The 22,165-nt window shown below is 35.1% G+C and overlaps 1 protein-coding gene across 1 annotated transcript in view; it reads left to right on the forward strand.

Annotated features, from left to right (window-relative positions):
- WDR72 (WD repeat domain 72) overlaps nucleotides 1–22,165 on the forward strand; it is a 95,392-nt gene that overhangs the window by 14,861 nt on the left and 58,366 nt on the right. Inside the window, exons 11-13 of the mRNA XM_051628323.1 lie at nucleotides 409–629; nucleotides 771–966; nucleotides 14,011–14,213. Of these exons, the coding sequence (XP_051484283.1) occupies nucleotides 409–629; nucleotides 771–966; nucleotides 14,011–14,213 (620 nt within the window). The remainder of the gene's footprint in view (nucleotides 1–408; nucleotides 630–770; nucleotides 967–14,010; nucleotides 14,214–22,165) is intronic.

Raw genomic sequence — 22,165 nt, forward strand, 5'->3', positions numbered from 1 at the left:
ATGCTCAGGGATTGAATGAGGAAAATGGAGATGATGATTTTCTTTCTCCCTCTGTGGCTGATCTATCAGATCACAGCTCAGTACTACCAAGGTGCTTTGCACTGTCAGGAGTCCTGGAATGGCTGTACAGGTGGAGTCACCTGAAAGAGATGTGGGATGTCACAGTATGAGCAGTAGTCATCTGTGTCACTTTCTAGAAGGTCATTGCCCTGAAGGAATGAGTGCATCTGAGTAGATGAAGTTCAGATTCTAGACCTTTTTCTAAAATTCTTTGATCCTACATAAAGGATTGTTGCATTTAATCTTTTGAGTCTCCTGACTTTTAGCACATGTACTGTAAAATATGGAACTTCTTAAAAAAAACAAACCAACAAAACAAAAAATAACTTATGTACCATCTTCTTTCAGATAATTTACCTTATAAGGTTCTGAATGGTCATAGTAGCAGAGTTACTTCTTTGCTTTATCCACATGATAAGTCAGTAAGATTTGATCCAAGCTGGCTGTTATCTGGTGGGCAGGATTCTGTTGTGATCTGCTGGAATATATTTACTGGAGACATTTTACACCAATTTAGTCTGCAGTCTGGTCCAGTGACAGAGCTCTTGCGATCTCCAGAAAACTACAGAGTAAGTACAACTGTAATGAATGATGTCTCAAAAACACCCCAAAAGTGTCTCTATACGGGAAAGAAATCACTGGGCAACATGTTAAAATGTGGTTATGACTGTGGTCATTGTGTTGAAACAGAAGTTCTTTCTGTTTTGCAGTTAAAAGATCACAGCATAGTGTGCTGTGTGTGCAGTGATCACTCAGTAGCGATTCTCCACCTCCAGAAAAGAGTGTGTCTCTTACATGCCAGAAAGCATCTCTTTCCTGTGAAGAAGATAAAATTTAACCCTGTTGAAAATCTGCTGATTGTTGGATGTGAAGATGATTCAGTTTATATTTGGGAAATTGAAACAGGTAATAAAACAAAGGGTTTTTCTTTTTTGTTCACTTCTTGTACATTTTGTCTGTCATGGTGTTTTACGAACTTAATGTATAGCAGACCAAAGCAGCAGTACTAACACATTGAATGTATTGATTAGAGAGTTTCAATATTTATATAAACAATCAAGAAATAAAATTTTCATATGGTTCAGGGTATGTTACTAATAAAATAGGGTAACTTAAGTCATATCCTGACAATCCAGTGGTTAGCTGACATTGCAGTGAATTGGGCAGAATACTTCTGGAAGCTGTAAATAAAATGCAAATTAATGTCTTTAATAAAAAGTAAAATTTTCAATCCTAACAATTCCAAATAAGAGCACAAAGTTCTGATTTCTTCAACAAAATAATCTGAGAAACCTTTTGAATGGATTATCACTTAATAGTAGAAGATAATTGCAAAGCCCACAAGTGTGTAGTCAGGAGAACTAAAGCTGAGTGTTTCAATTTAAGGTGTAGATTCCCAGGCGATTTGAGAGTGTAATGCTGATTCACAGTGGTAATAGATACAGTTATTTGAACTTGGACAGAACAAACTGTCAGAAGCTGTAATGGTGTAAGATACTACAACACAGTGTTTCCATCTGATTCAAAGCTTTGTGTTCTCAGATGGGGTGGAACCACTGAAAGTACAGCATATTAATATTGTATGATAACATAATTTTACTAATGTAACACTGAGATCACAATTTACCAGTTATTACAACATACAGTCAAGGCTGCTTGCTTCAGACAAAATGTCCCTTGTTTCAAAGTACAAAATATCTATGTTCAATGCAGTACTTGGCAAAATGAGTACAGCATAAATTACAGGCCTGTTGTGTTCGTAGACTGTTTAACATCATGAAGCTACTGGCATAGGAGATGCCTTCTGGCACTTAATATTTTCCCAGATTTACTGAATTGCTTCTTTAAATAAAAAGTCTTACAGTAAAATTAAATTGAACTAACTATTCTAGTCAGTTCATATCCCTGGTTTTACAATGTTTGGTTTTGGTTGTGTTTTTTTTCCCTACAGTTACTTAAAAAGATAAAGCTCACATATTTCTGCATTGCATTTTGAGATTAAAAAAATATTTATTTTTGTTCAAAAACATTAATAAAAAAATAAGAATAGATGGTGTGACTTTAGGAGGCTGTTAAATTGCGTATAGGGTGGTTCTTATTTGACTTTGCTGTCTTATTGTTGCTAAGTGACTGTGTTGTAGTTTTGCTTAGAGCCTTCACTTTAGTTGCACTGCTGGGAAAAACAATACAAGGTTAAGTTTCCAAAAGTAAATACTAGACTCCTAGGGTACTCTAAACTTGTTATGCTGCTTCTATTTGTTGCTGTTTCTTTCATAACTTTTAAATTATCTTTTCTGGTTAATATTTAAGATTCTTCTTGTGTGTGTTCTGCTCTTTATGTAGATGCATGGTATCACAGTTTTCAGTGCATTTTCTCCAGTCAGGAGGGGGCACGGGTTCTACCCTTCTGCTCAGTCCTCTTCCTGGAGGGTTTGTGGAACAGTAACAGTCTTATGATTGTTCTTCGTGCCTTGTCATTCCTCCAATACCTTCATTTTGTTAGTCTCTGTAAGGACATCTACAGTATTGCAAACTGTTAGTTCCCTCTCCTTTCTCCTTCCTGTAAAAAAGAACTGTTTCCTCTCCGGCACCTTCTTTTTTATTCCTGAAGGTATTACTAGCTCTCATTATTTCCCCCATGCAATGGCAACATGCACTTCGTCTATGCAAATAGTATTTGTGGTAACAGTAAACACTGTAAGCTATATCTATCCCATACTTTAGCACAAAGTAAATAAAACAGCAAAACTGAAAAATTAATTTGATTCATATATTTTCTTAACTGTTTATTTTGTAGCAATTGCCAGAACACCACCTTTAGCAGTGGTATTGAAGGTAGAATGGAAAGATGCTGTACTAGATCCCTGTTTCAACCAAGGGAAACTAGAGCAGGCATCTAAATATTCAGCAGTTGCTAATAAATACACATTTTTGTGGAGAAGTTTGTAAGGATGTGTTTTCAGTCTCCAGCTCTCTTCCATCTACGTCTTCATTGCTCTTTTAAAACTGAAAACAGTTAAATTTAGGTGGGGGAAATCTTAATATAGAATATTGTCAAGTATTTGACAAATAAAAGTATTTTCTCAAAAACATGTAACAGTACGTAGACTGTTTCCTACATCTGTATCAGTTCCTTGAAGGTTTTTAAACTTAAATGTTTATTAGCATTTCTTGCAGAGTCATCTCACAACCAAAGGATTAGTGTGCATTTGAAACTCTGCAATAAAATTGAGGAAATAAATGTAATAAAAGACCACTGAATATTTTTTCCTTGTTAACTGTTGTCACGACTATTGTTTTAAAATTATGTAATAGTTGATACAGAATTTTATGATGCATTTTATATAGATTCATCATAGTCTGTGCTGTTGTTGTTATATCTGTAGGATACTGTGTAACAGCTCCTCAGATGTACCTGTGATCCGAATTAAGGGTAGAGCTCACAAGGTGGCAAGTCTTAATGTGCCTCTTGACAAAACATTGGATTTTAAGGGGACTCGGCCCCCACAGTCTGTCAGTGCAACACTTATATCCCTTAACAAACAAACTAAAAAACCCAAACTAAAAAGCAACCTCAAACCAACCAGAAACCATCAAACTTTAAGCCAAAATAACTGTGCTAGTGCAATGAGAGAGTATAATTTTATTGTTTATAGGAGATTAAGTTAATTTAAAAGTTGAATTATTAGCAGAGCTTGTTTCTAGAGCTGAGAAGCATAATATCTTTGAAATTTTTAATTTATAGTGTGTACTCTGGTAAAAATTCTGATTTAAGTATACCCCACATGTAAAAAAGATTGTGCCAGTTCTCAGTTTTTTCACTCTTTCAGCCTTTTCAGTATTATTACTCCTTCATGGAACATGTACTATTAGCTAGAAACAGTGCTGACAGGTCATAAGTATTCTCAACTTCTGTGGCTAAGCAAATAATTGCTAAATAATTTACTCTGTCATTTTTTAATTGAAACGTTTGGCTGTTGATTTAAAGGAGTCATCTGTGTAGGCCTGAGAAAAGGCATTCCACATGTAGTATTACAGAAGGCCAGGTCTGCAATGCTCAGAAGGTGTCCTGCAGAACAAAATGGTACTTGGGCAGTGTACGTCTTTCAATTAACTCCTGACAGTGTGGTGCAATGAGGTTTTTAGTTAAAAACAAAACCAAAAAACAAGCCAAACACCAAACTGTAATTTGTTTCCTAGGTTTATGAACAGTAAACACTGTGGAATTATTTCAGTGGTGGTGCTGTGTGTGCTTAACAACATGGAAAATTACTTTGACTCATTAATTCTATGAAGCTGCTAGGCCCAAATGCAATGTGCTGCACTCAGAAATGTAAGAACTAATAGTTTCTTTCACCATACAGTGCCCAAGGCAGCCCAGAGAAGTTAAGTGTCTGGGGACAGAATTATATCTCGGGTGGAACTTCAGTTAGTATAGCTGGGTAAATTCACACTGAAGTATAGTGAATTCTTTGTAAATCCAAGATTTACTAGCATAGCATATGGTACCATAGAGACAAAAATTGGCATGTACTTTTAACTGTCTCTTAGCTATAAAAATATATATTTTAAAAATAAAGATTAAGTGAAATGTATATTTTTATGTGTATTATATATTCAGCTAGGGTGCAGGTTGTTAAAGGTGTGGGTTTTAATTGCTGTTTCTCTATCCTTGGTTACCAGTATCAAATAAGAGTTAAGAGCTATGATCACCACCTCTTAAGGAATAGCTGGGACACAAGAAGGGAAGCAGTTATTTGCTACATGAACAATTAACAAATTAATTTTTTTGTTTCTGTTATGCCTTGGTAAACTAAAAGATGCCATCTAGGGTGAATACCTGGGAAGGCTTACTAGGATAAACTGTAGTAGGTTTAATGTGAATTATATCTGTATTGCAGGGGAACAGGAGAGGTCATGGCGTTGATCCTTGAAATTGGCCTGACCTAGATCAAGAGCTATGTAGGTACTTCAGTGCCACTCAGGCAAAGCGTTGTTCAGATGTGTGGGAAAGATGTGTATACGGCATCACAGACAAACCTCTGCAGAAACACAACAGCCTTTTCTTAAGACTTTCATCTGCTGGCAAATGAATAGGCTGCTATACGTAGTACTGTTTGCCTGTGCAGTTACCTGCAAGCACGTTCCCTGGCTCAGTTAAACAGGATAAAGTCTAAGTAGTAGCCTTGGGCTTGCATTCCTCTGCAGAAACAGACATAACTTTTTATTTTTCTGTAGTCAGAGTTTTTCTTTCTTCTGGCAGTGCAGTTAGCTTCATGACTGAGGCTTTTTTTCTTTTGAAAGTCTGCAGAGGACCTGATTTTGTGTCAGACTCATATATCATTGTTTACAGTTTAAAAAAAAGCTACTGTACTAGAGTTAATGGATAACTGGGAAAACAGCCAGTCTGTTTATAATTTCAGGCTGTGGATTAAGGAATTTTCATGAATATTTCAATATTTATGCTCTTGCAGATTCAGCAATAATTCTGTTGAATTTGACACATGACTTTACAAAAGTTTAGAGCCATCTAGTACCTATGACTGTCTTTTATTTATGCCAGTTTAGCTCCAAAACTGCCTTCCACCAGGTAATTAAGGGGATGACCCCTTAAGCAAATCAAAGACTTCAAAATGTGTAATACTTTATTGTCCAATTCCCTATGACAGGGGCTGGCATGCTTTTTAAAACAAATTCTAAAGTTTTGAGAATTGAAGTTTTCTTTTAGGAGGCTTTCATAATAGGATTTTATACTTTATGAAGTGCAAGAAACATTGTCACAGATTTAACTAAACCAGTGCTACTTTATGTACAATCTGTTGCACTGTCTTCATGAACTTGTCAAAGATACCTTATATTACATGCTCAGTAGCAAGTTGCCTCAATACAATAGTCTGCCTATATTCCAAATAAACAGGCATGAATGTCAAAGGTATAGTTGATTTCAAGTGGAGTTTATCTTATCTAACTTGAGACTTCTAGCTATACTTAACCACTAGCTCTACCTATGCTGTTTTTGTAGTGACCAGGAGAAAGAAGGAATAAATGTCTACTGTTTCTTCATTGACTGCAAGGGGAGCCCAAAGAAGGGGGGAGCAAAGCTAATTGCCCGCTGCTGTTACAGGTCTAGAATAAGATAAATTGAATCCTATCCTTTCAGTCCTTTGGTTTGCAGAACAAAGTAGGATTATGCTATTCTAAGCTTAAATGTTGTTATTGCACATGCATGAGAGTTGTGCTACAGAAAACAACACAGAAGCCATGAACTAATATCTGTGTTGTTTAATGTATTTTGCCTAAATTTTAATGTATGGGTACAGCAACTTTCCATTACAGTGGAATATCTTTCCATGATAATAAATATTGATCTAATAATATATTTGGAATATTAATACAGCATGTGTAGAGCATATATTCCAAACTTGTGTGCTAGAAAAATATAAAAATCAATAACAAATTTTATTCTAATTAAAGGGCAGAATATTTCTTCTAATAGCTACCACTTGAAATCCACTTCAGTAAGGAAATTGGTGGTTATCTATATGGCTCTGACATTTTTCCTAAGCAGTTGATATCTCTTTTTTAAAAGCTAGATATCAGTGTGATAAGATGTAGAAATAAAAGGATCAGTAGTTTTTTCTTACTGTGTAGAACATATGGTAGCACCTCTACCAATCTAGGGATCTGTCTAATATGTATTAAGGAGTAAAGAATAGGTGGACTTTAAAGAGCAGTATTCCTTGCTCGGAGGAGGTAGTCTTCATTTATCAGAGGTAGATTTAGTCTTTCAGTTAGTACAAGTTTAATAAAAATGTATTCCTTGAAGTTCTTTATGCTCACAGAATAAATCTACTAATTTCCTGTTGTTTTTTTCTGCCTTAACAGTGTTGTTCTGTTTTGTTGTTTTACAACATGCTTAGTGTGAGTTTGAAAATAGAATAACATGATTTAATAAAAGAATGTGTTCAATTATCATGGTAATATGCAGTTAACTTTACACTGGCTACATTGTATTTTTCATATTCAACCAGGGAATTTTGAGAACTTTCTTGCATGAAACTAGCTCCACCCCAAAAAATCTGAAACATATGCCTAAAGAATGTTTCTGCTGAGCTCAGATCTCCTGTATAGTCAAAATTAAGGGTGTGCTTACAATCCTTACCAGAAAAGGTCAAAATCATCAATAAATAGTTGGATCTGTATAGTCAGTCATATTTTTGGAAGACTGTGTCCCATTAAGTCATTTAGAAGGCAGGTGAAATGGTTTGAATAGAGAGTATGTGAGATACTAAGGCAAAAGAATGATCTGATGTGTTGGGACAGTACTGCTCTGCAGTTTCAGAAGATGTGGTGTCTTGGGCATCTTACAGGCTTCTTGACTGAATACACTGGGATTGTCTTATTGCTAATGTGCTATATTAGAATACATTCATGCACATATATGGCTCACTTGCATTTATAGTATCAGTGTACACAGTATTTCATATGACAAGGGAAATCTGTCCAAAATGCAGCAAACCTCCTCCCTGGTTCATTTTCAGAGTACCAGTAATGGTAATTTCACATGTTACTGTACTAGTGTCATTAGAATTTTCCCTACCTGTTTGGAAGCTGTTTTTTTAAAAATGGTTTGTGAGCTCTAAAACCAGATTTCAGAAAACTTTGCCTAAAACTAAGTCCCTAGCTGGGGAAGGGGCATCTTGCATATTGTATACAAAGAGACATTTTTTTTTTATACATAAAACCCGATTTCTTGATTTTGCAAAAGCACTTGATAATCTGAGGGATGATCCGGTCCTGCAGGAGCAAGAAACTCCAATTATTTTTCTGCTTGAAAATACCTAATGCATTTTTACAAAACACTTCATATAAATTATTCATATGTCAATATCAAATTTGGTACAGGTTTTTCCACACTGGACTTGATATCTGTGCAAGTGCTGTGGTAATCATAGTGGTTTTTAGCACATAGTCTTCTTTTCTGTTAATGGTAGTGGTGATTTTATTGTATCTGCTTGAAATAAGCACTGCTGGGAAATATTATATTTGTATGTTATATATGGAGTTTTGCTTGGTTTGGTTTGTTTGGGTTTTTAAGTAGATTGTCATTTAGCATGTCCAACAGCTTTTCTCAAAAATAAATCAGCAATTAAACTGCTTAGAAAACTAAGGTTTAGATTTCATCAGGTGGCTGTGAGAAAATAAGCTGTACAGTTTTAAACTCATGGAACCTGTATCAAAGTAAACTTAGCCATTAGTTTACTATACATTTATACCTAGATCACTGAAGAAGAAACAACGATTACACTCCTGTGACTCTTTTTTCTTGCAAAATTTAGTGATTTGCATTTTCTTTTGATACCTTTTTCATTTTTCCTTTCTCTCCCTCTTGTGTCTTCATCTTTCTCTTTTTCTCTTTAGGTCATTGGTCTGAATTAGATTGAGTGGTTGATTGTTGTCTAGATGTGTTTGCATTTCACATGCTGGAGGCTGTGGCCACAGTCACAGCAGTTGCTACCTTATTTTAATGTTTTTACCAATGAACATAGCCTAAAGATCTGGGCTGGTGCAAAGTGCAGTTTGAGAGTCCTTGGTAACTAAATCTGTTAAGACTTTTGTGAAACACAACTACTTGCACACTACATGCACAATTTTTACATGCGTGGGAGCAAAAAAGCTTCCTGATCTTGAGTTTCTGTGAAGTCTATTTATGCATTCCCTTTCTCCTGGCTAACAAAGTTTGCCTGTAGGCAGGGTCCTATGCCCTAGGGCAGAAAACCAAGTGGTTTATGTATTTGTAGAAATAAGATGCAGTATCTGTTAAATGTTTTTGTTAGGAAGGTGCCAAGTCAATCTCTGTGGACCTCATGTGAGCAGGGCAGTAAACTTCTTCTTGAACTGATGATAAATCATAAATCTTCAAAAGTGCAAAATTACCAAATCATGCTAAGTCTTAATTGATAGAAGTGCCTATGGAGTAAACTCTTGTTAGACATTTGGATTGTAAAATTATTTTTTTCATGAAATTGCCATAATTTGTGTGAATGAAAGTATTAGAAGGCCCTTGGAGAGATGCAAGTTTTTCAGGAAGAGATGGTATATGACATTGTTTCATCATTTTTTTTGTTTTTTTTTTTCTAAGACAGTCTGAAGTTGAAGTAAAATTTCTCTTGTTTCAGTCTAACCTTATGCTTTAGAAAAAGTCCTAGAAGCCAAGGGCTTCTACATGTTCCTATATCCAGTGCTATAGTCACATGGCATCTCCATCACTAATCTATTCATTTATGTAAAATATTTAAAGATTATTAGGTTTTAATAGATTTGGTTTCTATCCATCCCATTTCTATTTGTTGGATTGCATTTGTTTTTGTCTTGATATTGGTTGGAAATATATATGCTTAATGCAATGTTTGTTCCATCTATTTGGGGCCATTTGATATTACAGTGGTGGCTGTTGCCTTCGGAAAGGCAAGGCGACCTGGTTCAGGAACGGCACGGCGACCAACCCCTGGTCGCTCGGTCCATATGCACACAGACACCAATGTGGTGGATGGCAAAATGGCGTTTATTGCCATGCGGCATGGCATTATATAGCTTGAGTAACGTCACATCCGTTTTGCTTACATCACAGTCTATACACTATTGGCTGTCCCGGGGTTGGGGGAGGGCCCTGTCTTTCCGTACAGCACGAGATCTTCCGGCCGCCAGACCCTGGCTACAGGTGGCAATTGCAGTTATGAGAAATTTTTCAAGCGAAGTACTTTGACCACTGTCTTGGTGCAAGATGGTAAATTAGGTGTCTTCTGCTGAGGAACATAAAACTTCTGCCTGACTCCCAGCATAGGTGGAGTTTCAGTTTCAGATGAGTTATCTGTGGAAAAGAAGATCTTGACAGAAAATAAACCAGATGATATTACAAGTTAAACTTGTTTTGAAAGGCAAGTTCTTTGTTTTGGCTACTAGTAAAGGAAAGGATTTGTTCTTGACATCCTTTGAAGCCATTTTTTATTCACAGATCACTGTCATACTGTAAGATGCAGCTGAGTTACTAGGTCACAGCAGCACTGCAATATTGAGTACTTCAGCTGTGACAGTGAACAGAAAGCACTGGAGCCTGGAGATATGACAGGTCATGTGATGTCAGTGAATATTTTGTCTTGAGGCAGGATAATGTGTGAACTCCCCAGTAAAAATGTGTAATACGAGCAGAATCTGGAGAACCGTGTGAAGCGCTGGTACCAAGAGACACAATTTGTAGTACTTGGTCCAGAAAAAGAATAAGATGTTGTAACAGTCTCTAGCCAGTCACATCTAGTGCTCCAGAGCTGCCCAGGAAAGTGAAATACTCCACTCTTGTCTGTTCCTGAGACTTGGTTGCCATGGTCACAGCTTTAGAGAGATAAAGACTTGATTTTCCTGTATTTTTATGTATAGAGTGGACATGGCTGTGGTGTTGCTGCTACGCAGAAAACCCTATCTTTTCTTTTTCATCTATTGCTATTTTATATTCCCCATTCAAAAGCTTTTGGGCTCATTTGGGTTTAAAATACATCAGGTTTGAGATTTTTTAAAATTTTTATGTTCTCACATGTACAGGTTCTGTCTTTTATTACTGTTCATTTTATTTTAAATCTTTAAAATCAGAGAACATATTTCTGACAGATAACTGCTTCTGGAACAGTAACCACCCTGCCTCAGTATTCTTTTGACTGTTTGCTGTAGTCAGAATGTCTTTGTTACTTAGAAAGGTTTTTCCATCCTTTCTTTATGCCCCCCTTCCTTGTTTTTTGTGTCTCAAAGATATTCAGGAATCACAGAATGCAGATCTCTTCCTTTGCCACCTACTCACTTTGCCAACAGTGTTTTGGGTTCCTTTGAAGTGTAAACTACAATGGGTAAAATTGTAATACTGTCGTGATCCCTTGCTGCCTTCCATCATGTGTTTTCCTATGCTCCAGATGTACAAACAAATCTGTACGTATATATACACGGAGATCCATAATTAAGAAGTATGTGTGAGCAAGAGTGTTTTTAAGAAAGGAACAATCTAGAAGGTGCTACTTCTAAGGGATTTGAGATAACTGTCATGAATGATACATAAATTGTTTACAGAGAGAATTGTAAGGTTCTGAAACTTACAGCCTTCTGTCAGGAAGAAGCTAAGGTGTTTGTCCAGGGCATTGTTTTCTATTCGATGTTCCTGTCTATAAATGAGCTTTTAAAAAAGTTGAAACTCCTCTGAGAGAGGCTGAGTTGTATTTCGTGCTTATCAACTTGGAATAGATTTTGGTTTTGGTTTATACGAATTTAAATTTTTCTTCTCCAAACTACACATAAAAAATGGTACACTTGCTGTGGCATGGTCCTACCACTTAGAAAAAAGTTTGGTATGTAGCAGAAGTATTCAGCAACCCAACAACCTCTAGTTTTTCAGTTTGCGCCCGTAAGTCTGGAATATGTAGAAGCACATCTACCAGCAGCTGAAAGTGAGATACATAAATGTATTTACATTTGCTTGTATAAAATATGTAAAGTATGACATTGATTCAATGTATATCAAGACTACCTGTTTATTCCATTCAGGCCATGGTTTTCAAAGGAGAAATGCTGCTGTCCCCAGCTGCTGTCTTTTACCACTTCTGGTCTGTTTCTTTTTCTTTCAACTAGAAATTTTTCCTTCAACCAGAGGTGAAAACTTGCTTCTGAAGCCATTGCCTGGGGAGAAGATCTAATATATGGAGAATAATGCAATAATTTTTATTCATTATTTTATGTGCATAAAAGGAGGATAAAAAGACAGACAACTCAGATCTTGATTTTTTTGTTGGAAATTTGGGTTCTCCATTTGCCACAGTAGCCTTAATAGAATTATTGCATTCAACATCCACGAGATTCTTCCATAGTATAGTCTGGCTCTGAGGTCGTGAGACCCTCAGAGATGTATCTGTAGCTAACAAAATGATTTTTGAATTTTTGAAGGTCTGTCTAATGCTAAAGAGTAGAATCAGGCCTTAGAAATTTACTATCCTTGAATTTCTTAAAAATGTATTGTAATCACTGCCTTAGCTCCTTGCCTATGAAAATAAGATGACATGCAGTAATTTCACAGGGATATTACAATAATAGTCTTTCTGAAGCACTTGAGTACTCTAGTAGTGCAGTGCACTGATAGAAGTGATACAGAAAACAAAGATGGATGTATGTCTGTATATATGTATAATATATGTATATATGTACAATATATAATATATACATATATAACATATGTAATATATGTATAATTCCCCATATAGGGGACTTGCTGCAGAAGATAGATATTTTACTCTGAATGATGCAGGCAGTTGTGTGGGGAAATACACTGTGCTTATAAGCTCGAGAGACTACATTGCATATATAAAGAGGCCAAAATTATATTAGCTGAGTGTATTATTTCCAAACTTCTCACCTTTGCAAATTCTTTTAAGAATGTGTGCTCTCCTGTCTAGTATGACTTGTATAATCCTTCCATGTGGGTGGCTATTAATGTAGTTTATGTGTTTCTGAAATATTGCAATGTTGGGAGCTTTGTAGCCAGTATTGTTTCCAAGTGTTTGTTGATAGTCCAACTGTAAAGGTCTTCAGGCAGTTAGCTTTCTTTCCAGTAAATATTTAGTTTTGTAACAATCCATCACACTGGCCACAAATCCTGGGGAGGGATGAGGAAAATAAACAAGGGAGCCTGATCCTTATTTTTTCAGTGCAGTATTATGCCATAGTAGTCTGTGCTATTTAATTGATTATGGTAGGGGACAAAGAATGGGTTGCATTACTTTTGTTCTCAATCAAGGACTCTGGGCCATACAAGTAATAGAGGTGATACTACAGTGAGCAGAAATGAATGAATTTCAGAGAAATAATTGCAGATAAGAGATTTTATACACACGTACACACACAAACACTTATCGTATGAGATCCCTCAATCCCAGTCCAATATTTTTAGCAGGTGTTACTGACAGAACTTCAATGTTACACATTTCTGGTAGCAATGAAAGGGAAAATTCATGTAGTATTACTTGAGGCTACAAAGAATTCAAATGAAAAAAACCCACCACATTTCATGTTCTAGCAGATATTTAATAATTTTTTAAAACTTCACATGTGTTTTATCTCTGATATTTATAGGAAACATGCTGTTTCAACATTTTCTTATGAATTTAATTCCTATAGGAGATATGTAGTATGTCATAGGATATTATTTCAAATACATTTAAGTCAGTTTAGATATCTTAAATGTTAGTTATACATTAAGTACTATTACAAAAACTATTACTAAAATAATATAACTGGGTATATAAGAGCTAAAGGAACTGGATTGTCTAGAGCCACTTAAGTCTCTGAACCATTGTATTAATGGCTACTAAGCTACATGTAGTATGTTTCGATGTTAAAAGGTGACAGAGATAAAGATGTTTTTAGGAATGAAAGAATTGAGCTTTCCCTTGCTATTTGTAATCTGGAACACTAGAGGACAGCACTAAAATATTACATAAATCTGTTATTGTTTACACTGTTAATGATACAGATGCTCTGTGATGCCTTTGTGAGAAGAAAACAAATGACATTGTTTTGAACAGAGTTAGGACAAGTGGTATTCTTTGGAATTTCCTTCACTTCTGAAAACTGACTCGACACATTATACAAAGTATAAGTTTTTTGTGGTCTGAATCAAACCTATTTGCTGCAGTGATTTCTGTGGAAATTAAGATGCATTATTTTAACATGGTAGTGCTGTAGAATAGACTGTTGTGTAAACTGACATTTTTAAGGTCTAGAAATGACTATTTGGTTGTCTCCTCTGCAAATGTTTCATGATTTATCCTCTCACACAAAATGTACTATGTTGATAATATACTGAAATATTAAATAGTGTAGTTTCTTGAAAAAATTACTGCTTCTGTTGTGTTTCTTTAGGCACGCTGGAACGGCATGAAACAGGTGAAACTGCAAAAGCAATTCTTACTTCCATTGAAGATTCAGAATATTTAGTGGCAGATGCTCTACTTCCTGTATCTCAAGAGTTGAAAAGAAATAATGGTGGATACAAACCATCTAGCTCTTATAAGCATGGCATGGGCTCTCACAATCTTACTCACACTGAAAAATCTTCAGATAAGGTAAGAATGAAGAGTAGATTGTTTCTCAAGAGCGAGGAGTTGTGATTCAAATGCCTTACCTTTTCACCTTCCCTGGTGTGTAGCCCTGAATAAGTGGCATGGGGGCTTGGTTTTAAGTTTATGAAGTCCTGTTTCAACTGGCTTAGTTTCTATGCCTTTACCCCATTTCCTAGAACAACTGGGGAAGATGAGAGCAGTGCCTTATGCAAGGTTACCAGTAGATCATGTCAGCTCATAGACTTAGCATCTATAGACCATATTTCCTTATGTCTCTGGCTTATAACTGCACCTGTTAACAGTGCCCCGAGAACAGTTGAACCCAGCAGTTCAGAAGTGTGTGTCTTGAAAAAGCACGTGGTGGCACAAATCTGCTGGCCTTCCTATTTTTGCTTTTCTGTGAAACTGCAGATTCCTATTGTCTTTAATGCTAGTTTTTATGGGGTATTTTTTTTGTTTGTTATCTCAGAACAGAGTACTTTACCTTTGTTGCAGTGTGATTAAATTTGGCATCTTACTGGTTAAAAAGAGGATGGTGGTGTTTCTTGTGAGATACTGGGCAGCAAATAAGTATGACAGTCTTCAGGAGAGCTAAATCCAGGTGTTATTCTTAGCTTTATCCAATTTATAGAATTTGTTAAACCAAACAATCACGACTGACTGAAAAGATATACTCTTTCTTTTGAAAAAAACAATAGAAGGAAATACCATGCTGAGACTAGTGTTAATATGCTGTTAAACCTGTGAAAATGAGTACTGAGACACCATAGAATGAGAAGTAAGGCTAAAAATGCAGTAGTCATTCTATTTGACTGTATTTGCTAAATGTAAAACCAGTTATTAAAACTGTGTCAAATCTAATCTGGTCTCAAATTCAATGAGGCAGGTATTACCTTATTCTAGTTGGAAGGTAATGGTACATCCATTCTTCTGAAAATCCTGTTTGTGCATCAAGATTTGAATGTATTCACTGACCTCTCAGTAAAAGTGTATCTTGACAATAGGGTCTTAATGTTGTTTGTTCATATTTGTAACTTTTTAATTAAAGAGGTTTTCCAAATTCCATTTTCTGCAATAAATAGAGGAAGTCATATTTACTACTTCTCAACTCTGAATGTAGATAAAAGAGAATTTTCCCACAAGTATGAGACTATGAAAAACACTTTTCCTCAACTTACATGTGGAAGCAGCCTTCAGAATAGTCTGTGGCCTTTTTCTGGCTGTATTAGTTATGGCAAACTAAACTGAAAATCTGTCTGATAAAGTACAGCTTAATCCAAGTTATACTCTTGACTTTTCTTTTTTAGTCTTTTTCTTTATTGTACCTATAAATTTACATATAACTGAGTTTATAATGATTGTTGTTCAACCCTTCATATTTATCTTTGACCTTTTACTGACCTTAGTTTGATTTCTCAAGTTCTTTTTGATCCCATTTTCTGCAAAGTCCTCTTAGAGGGTAATCCTGCTGAGCATGTTGTGGGGCAGATGGTGAGCTAGTTGGCCATTGACACAGAATCTGAGCTCACTGCTAGTTTATTAGAAGGAAGTTTCTTCTTGCCTTTTTAAAGAGGAAAAGCAGAAAAACTTCAAGTGGTTTTGTGTGGAGTGTAATTTTGGTCATACCTATTAAGTTGAAAATTGCATGGATTTATTGCTGGAAAAAATGTGCTGCTTGTGGAATATGGGAAAACAGTTTTTGGTAAATTTTAAAGTGTGGAGTTGACCATGTTTTGGGGATTATCATGATCTTAAATTGGAAGTCATATCACAATAGGTGGCAGTGGAGTTATAATTTCTAGCACTTCTCTTGATCAGACATACAACTCGGCTGCTCTAAATTCTCAATAAAACATTGGGTTTTTTGTTAAAATTTGTTCATTGATTATATTTTCCCAATGAAAACTTTTTATTGAAATATTATTGTCTCTTAAATTTCCCTGTGACTGTAAAAATAGATATTTAAAAAAAAACAACAAACTTGCCTTCATTTTGTCATTATAGTAATGTTACTTTAGTGTTATTTCCTAACAAATTAAGTTATTTACTTGGGAAACAACTTTTTATTCATCAAAAATCTGCCCTCCTTTATATCCAGTGCTGCTTCTCACCTCCACCCCCGTTAAAGCAGGTTCTGTAGATTGGTGTGGGAGAGATGCTGGAGGCTAAATTTATAAGGTGTAGCTGAACCTGGGAAGAATATGACAATGGAGGTCCCCTTCATGCTATTTCAGATGCCCAGCACGGTTTACACAAAAGGAGGGTGGAGCTCTGCAGCTTTTTTAACACCATTTTGTTATTGCTAAAATTAAGGCTTGTTATGAAGTCTAGTGTTTTTCTTAGCTCCCATACAGGACAATTGTGGTTTAGGTTTTTCAAGAAGTGTTGTATTGACTCTTTTGGGTTAGTGTATTTTTACATCTTGAAATAGTCTTCTGAAATCCAGATTCCCTGAAATTAAGGAGAGTTCTGTGGATTTCAGAGTTCAATATTTCATCCTTTATTAATAAGTGTGTAATGACCACACAGATGAAACTATCGTGAAACTTTCAGATTTTCAAAAGGTTCTAGTAAACATGCACACAATGAATATTTAATTATGAATTTGTTTCTTTGGCAAATTGTGTACTAGAATTTAACAACATGCTAAATTCTTAACATTTCTATTAAAAAAAAAAATCCACCATGGTCAATTTTGGTGTCTTTTTAAGAATTCAATTTCAGAGGATTTATGTAGTAGTAAAAACCAAGGGGTAGTAGTACCTGTTGGTATTATACTGGGGTGATTGTCATTTTGTACAATGAGCTGATCCACATGAAGATCACATGTAAGATTAAGCATTTTTCTTAACACTTATTATTAAATTGTTTTGTATTAGTATTTAAGACAAAATAACATTTGTAAAATAAGTCTTTCTTTACTCCACCCTAAGAAGAAAGAAGAAAAATATCCTTACACAGCAGTCCAGCTTCAAAGGCTTTATTTCAAAACATTTGTCATGATGTAAATCACAGATACAAAACCAGAATGCTTTGATTTCATGGTGTTTGGACCATTTTAATTCTTTTATTGTGCTGCACGTGTCAGTGGGAGTACCAATAACAGATGAGTGTGACAAATGCAGTTAACATAAGATCCATATTAATGTTGTCAAATCCCCTTGATATATTTAAACAGATTTTAATTATTTTCCATGTTGAAAGACCCAAAATATATAGTTTAATAGTTCTTCAAGAAAGCTTTACTTAATATGTGAATGTAAAACCTCTCATAAAAATGAAACTTTTATATTGGCCTTAGTCATTGACATAGGGTATTCATCAAGTCAGCAATTTGTGTGGCAAAGTGCCATTTGAATAGTGTATTGTTAGAATACTTATGGTCCACTTGACAAGGGCTCTTGCTGTAAATAGTGCAATTTGACTCCAGCTGTTAAAGAGTGGCTTTGACAGCAGCCAAATAGAATGGAGATGCTTTACTGCACCGCAGAAAAATCAATATTGGGCTCTTGTTCATAGTAACCTGTTTTTTCTTTTTTTGCGGATTTATACAAGACTAGAGTTCATTTGTGGAAGTTTAAATATAATTTTTAAAGTGGCTCTGTTTTATTTTTGTGTTGGTGATGAACGTTGCTTGTGTTTAGTAAAAAACCAACAAATAACAGTACTTTGTGGATATACCTAAATAATGTGGTAATGCAGTATTACTTCAACTCAGCTTACATGGATGAGTATTAGGATGTAGGTGTGTAAGTTATGTAACTAATGACAAAAATCATCTTTCCTTCCTCTCTGTTTTGTTTGTTGTGTTTCTTTTTTTCCCTTTTTGTAGTGCTGCTGTAGTATCCCTGTCAATTTTCTAAGCACAGGGTTTTTAAAAACAGATTTCTTTGTTGTTCTCCCTGTAACAACCCCCACAGATGTTGACAGTCTGTAGTGCCATTGTAGATTTTCCTGAAGCATAGTCTTGCTGGTGCTGAACAGTTTTCCAGCAGTATTCAGTGACACAAGGTTGCTATGATACCTGGCCAGTAGCAATAAGTATTGAATCACTGGTCTTAATTACAATAGACTACTCGCTAGATTTTGTGCTCATGGTGTTTATATGGAACTAGCTCTCATTATATCTCTAAGTCATAGTTATATTTGAAAATTGGAGCTGTGTAAAAAGCTGGTTTAAAAAAAAAATAATTAAATGCTTCAGTGCATCATGTGAAGGTTTCATTGACGCACATAAAAATCTGGATATGTCTGGGAATTGCATTCCTGATGTTCCAGAAAACTTGCATGTTAAAATGTTGCCTAGCTTTTCAGCTTAAAGAATTTGATTCAAGCCTGTGTTTATCATGCACTGATATTTTTAGTTACTTGAAGGATGTTATTAGAGCTTGTTCTGGGTAAAAATGTTGGAGGAAGAGCAGCTTCTGAAACTTGTGCAATAATTACTAAACCTTGGGCTGCTGACTTACACTACTGAAGAGCTAGTCCAGAAGGAAAAGGGACATTTTTGCTATGTGTTTAAGGCAAACAAGACAAAGATGAGGGGGAAAAATATATTTATATATAAACTTTTACAGGTTAGGTATATTTATTCCTTGTTACCTTAACGATTTGTTAAAACACCATTCTTTGCACATCCATGTATGGTGCAGAGAGTGGAGTTGAAATGTCTAAATAAGGATTTACACAAGATCTGTAAAAAAGAAATTTGATTTATGCAGTTATTAGATATAATTATGACCAGAGTAGTTAAGTACCAGTTACTGTAACACTTGGAAATGTATTTCAAACATTTTAAATTGACATACTGTGTATCAGTTGTTCTAAAGAACATACTGTTCACAGATGTCATGGCATGCATATTCTGCTCTAAGCAAAATATATAAAGGTGAGATGCTTATGAAAGAGGTATTTTCTTAGCAAGAAGGCCAAATTTTATATTTTTATAGTTTCTTAACACAAGAAACAAGAATGTACAGAAATTATAAATTTAAAAAATATCCACTTTCTGTTGCTGCACAGAATAAGTGAAAGATGCAGCCTGTAGGACAAGAGCAGTTATTTGTTTTAGTATAGTAAAGGGTGCAATTTGAAGATTTGTTATTGGAAGTCTGGAAAATCACTACTAGTTACATCTTAGTGATTGAAATATTGATAGAAAAATGCAAATAAGTTATAAGCACAAACACCAAATAATACTTACCATAAAGAAAATCAGGAGGAGTGTCATAAACAACAATGTTAGACATGGGTCCTTTTTATTTCTTTGCTTTTCTAATATTAGAGTATTGTTAAGATGAATTGCAGATCTTGATTATTTGTATGAAGTGGGTTATTAAGAACAAAGCAAAACAGGAAGTAGTAGAACATTTCACCTTAAAGTTACTAAGTAATCTTTCTATTGTTGCTGCCAGACTTTTGTGGGGGTTTTTGTGTTTTGGTTTGGTTTTGGGTGGGGTTTTTTTTGTTTGGGTTTTCTTGGTTGGTTGTTTTTTCTGGGATTGGTGTTCAGAAGCCATGATTAGTAGTATATTAATTAGGTGTAACAGGAAAATGAGTGAAGAAATGAAGGCATATATTGTTTTGTCTGTAACTCAAATTCAAAGCATTGTATTACTACATGTTCTGTGAACTTTCACATTTAAGTATTTTATCAAGGGACCAAGGTAGCAACATAAGTACAGGTAAGTCATAACTTTAGAGTTAAGAGATTAAATTGGTATCAGTTAAAAGGCAGCATGATCCTGAGGGATGTTAATAGCTTGGACCACAGGTCAGCTTTGCTGAAACTTACTGTAGCTTTCTGAATTGGTCAAGCAAATAAATTTTAATTTCAGTGTTTTCTCCATTCATTACCTCAAAGCAAAAAGCCTCCCTTGTGATACTGTAGCACATATTACTGCAGGTATGGATAGTAAGAAGCACAGGCTGACTGAAATTTGAGGATACTAAGGTATTTATTTGGCTACTTTTAGACATTGTTTCTATAAACTTCTACAGGCTTCTTTCTCTGTTATTATACTGAAGGAAAGTGACTTTTTTGTTGTTTTATTTTCCCTGCCTAGACAAGTAGTTGGATGCTGTGCTAAAGCTAAAGGAGGTGTTACATATTTTTCTTCTGTAGAACAACCTAATTGTTTCCTTGTAAGTTTCTACCTGAAACCTTTACCTACCTGATTGTAATTGTAAAATTAATCAACCGTCTTTGTTCCAACTTCTATATTTTAATGGCATTCTTGAGAATTCTTAAACATTCATGACAGGAGGATGGTGGAATCTTCTCAGTTGTGATATGAATATTTCCTAAACATCAATTTCCTCCCTTCTAATAGTTTAGTTAGTAATTTTTTGTGAAGAAAAATATCAACAGGAATTTAGATCCATGAGACTTCCCTAGTTTTATGCCTAACACCTATTAAAAAAACAAACCCTGACTTTTTCAGAAATACATGCACCTATGGAACTAGGATTTGCAATATCAAACTTCTCTCTGCAAAAGAAAGACTTGGTATCTGCTAGCTTCCTTCTGATAACAAGTGGAATCTCTGTCTCAGTTAAATAGAAATAAAATACTAAGCTAACCTGTGTTTTAATTTAAAACAAAGGAAGCAGTAGTGTTTACATTTCCATTTTCTTTATATGCCTTTCTATATGTTAATATTCAAAACTTAACTTATTCTGGTGGTCAGATTTGGTCTTGGAAGCCTGTGCAGTTCTGCTGCCTTCAGATGGATGGAATGGTGCTCAAGGAAAGAACAGCATGAAATCTATGGGTGCAGAGACTTAGCTCCTGTCCTGTGCATCCTAGAATGTTATAAGATCTGAAAGAAGTCTGGTTTATGTATTTGAGTTTTCTAGGATAGACAGATTTTAATATTTAACAATTTTTTTCTTTAGTGGAAAGTAATTTGCTTGAGGTTTGATCTAGACCTTTTTGCATAAATAAAATTTATGGGTGGGACTCTTATAATCCAATATGGGAAATGTACAATCAGAGCAGCCCAGGGGAAATATGTTGTTTCAGTTGGAGTCAGTAGTCAGCCATGGGTTAGTAACTTAATTTTTCTATACATCAATCCTTCTTAGGACAAAGCAATATTCTCATGCTTTTACCCTCCTTCTAAGGTCATGTTGGCGGTATCTCTGTGTTCAGCATTATTCTCACAGATATTTGGATGTTCGTTCATGCAGTAAATTGTTCAGTATAATAATTCCTAGATCCAGGCGTCAATCTGTGTTTTGTGGATTGCTTTGGAGTGTTGTTTGTCCAGTTGAATCATCTAGGAAATATGGGAGATGTTCCATCTTATGGCTTTTCTTTCTAAGTGCTTTGTAAGGCTGAACATGTTTAGGCTACCACCCATCCCTCACTAGATATTTCTAAAGATACAGGCAGGGAATTTACTTCTACATTCAAGATAAGCTAATATACTGAGGTATTTGAATATCGAGTACATAAATTAATAAGACTTAAAAACACCTTGTCTTTCCTTTCCATCTAAACTCTTCATAGTGCAGAGCCTGCCAAAGGTGGATCTTATTCTTAGATGAGTGCGTCGCCAGTTCATTTTTATATTCTTTTTATAATAAAAATCTTAAAAGAGACTTTTTCAAAGGAAGTGTTTAGAATTGCCTTTCTGATAGACAGTACCCAGACAGACAGTGATGTGAATTCTAGACCAAAGCAAAAGTTGAATGTATAAAGTTGTCTATCATATATATTTGAATATTTTTCTGAGAAACAAAATGTAGACTTGTTTCCTGTTGTTGAAAACTAAGGTGAAGAATATTAGCTTTACTTTCCAGTTATTTTTTGATATTATGTTGATGTCTCCAGAATCACACTTATATGTGCATTTTCATTAAATTCAATGAAAAATTTAAGTTCAGTGTTTGTGATGGAGAGACAGTGTAGATGTGAAAATAAAATGTGAGAAATATTTCATTTTCATAAC

The sequence above is a fragment of the Apus apus genome, chromosome 10, assembly GCF_020740795.1.
Source record: "Apus apus isolate bApuApu2 chromosome 10, bApuApu2.pri.cur, whole genome shotgun sequence".
Classification (NCBI taxonomy): domain Eukaryota; kingdom Metazoa; phylum Chordata; class Aves; order Apodiformes; family Apodidae; genus Apus; species Apus apus.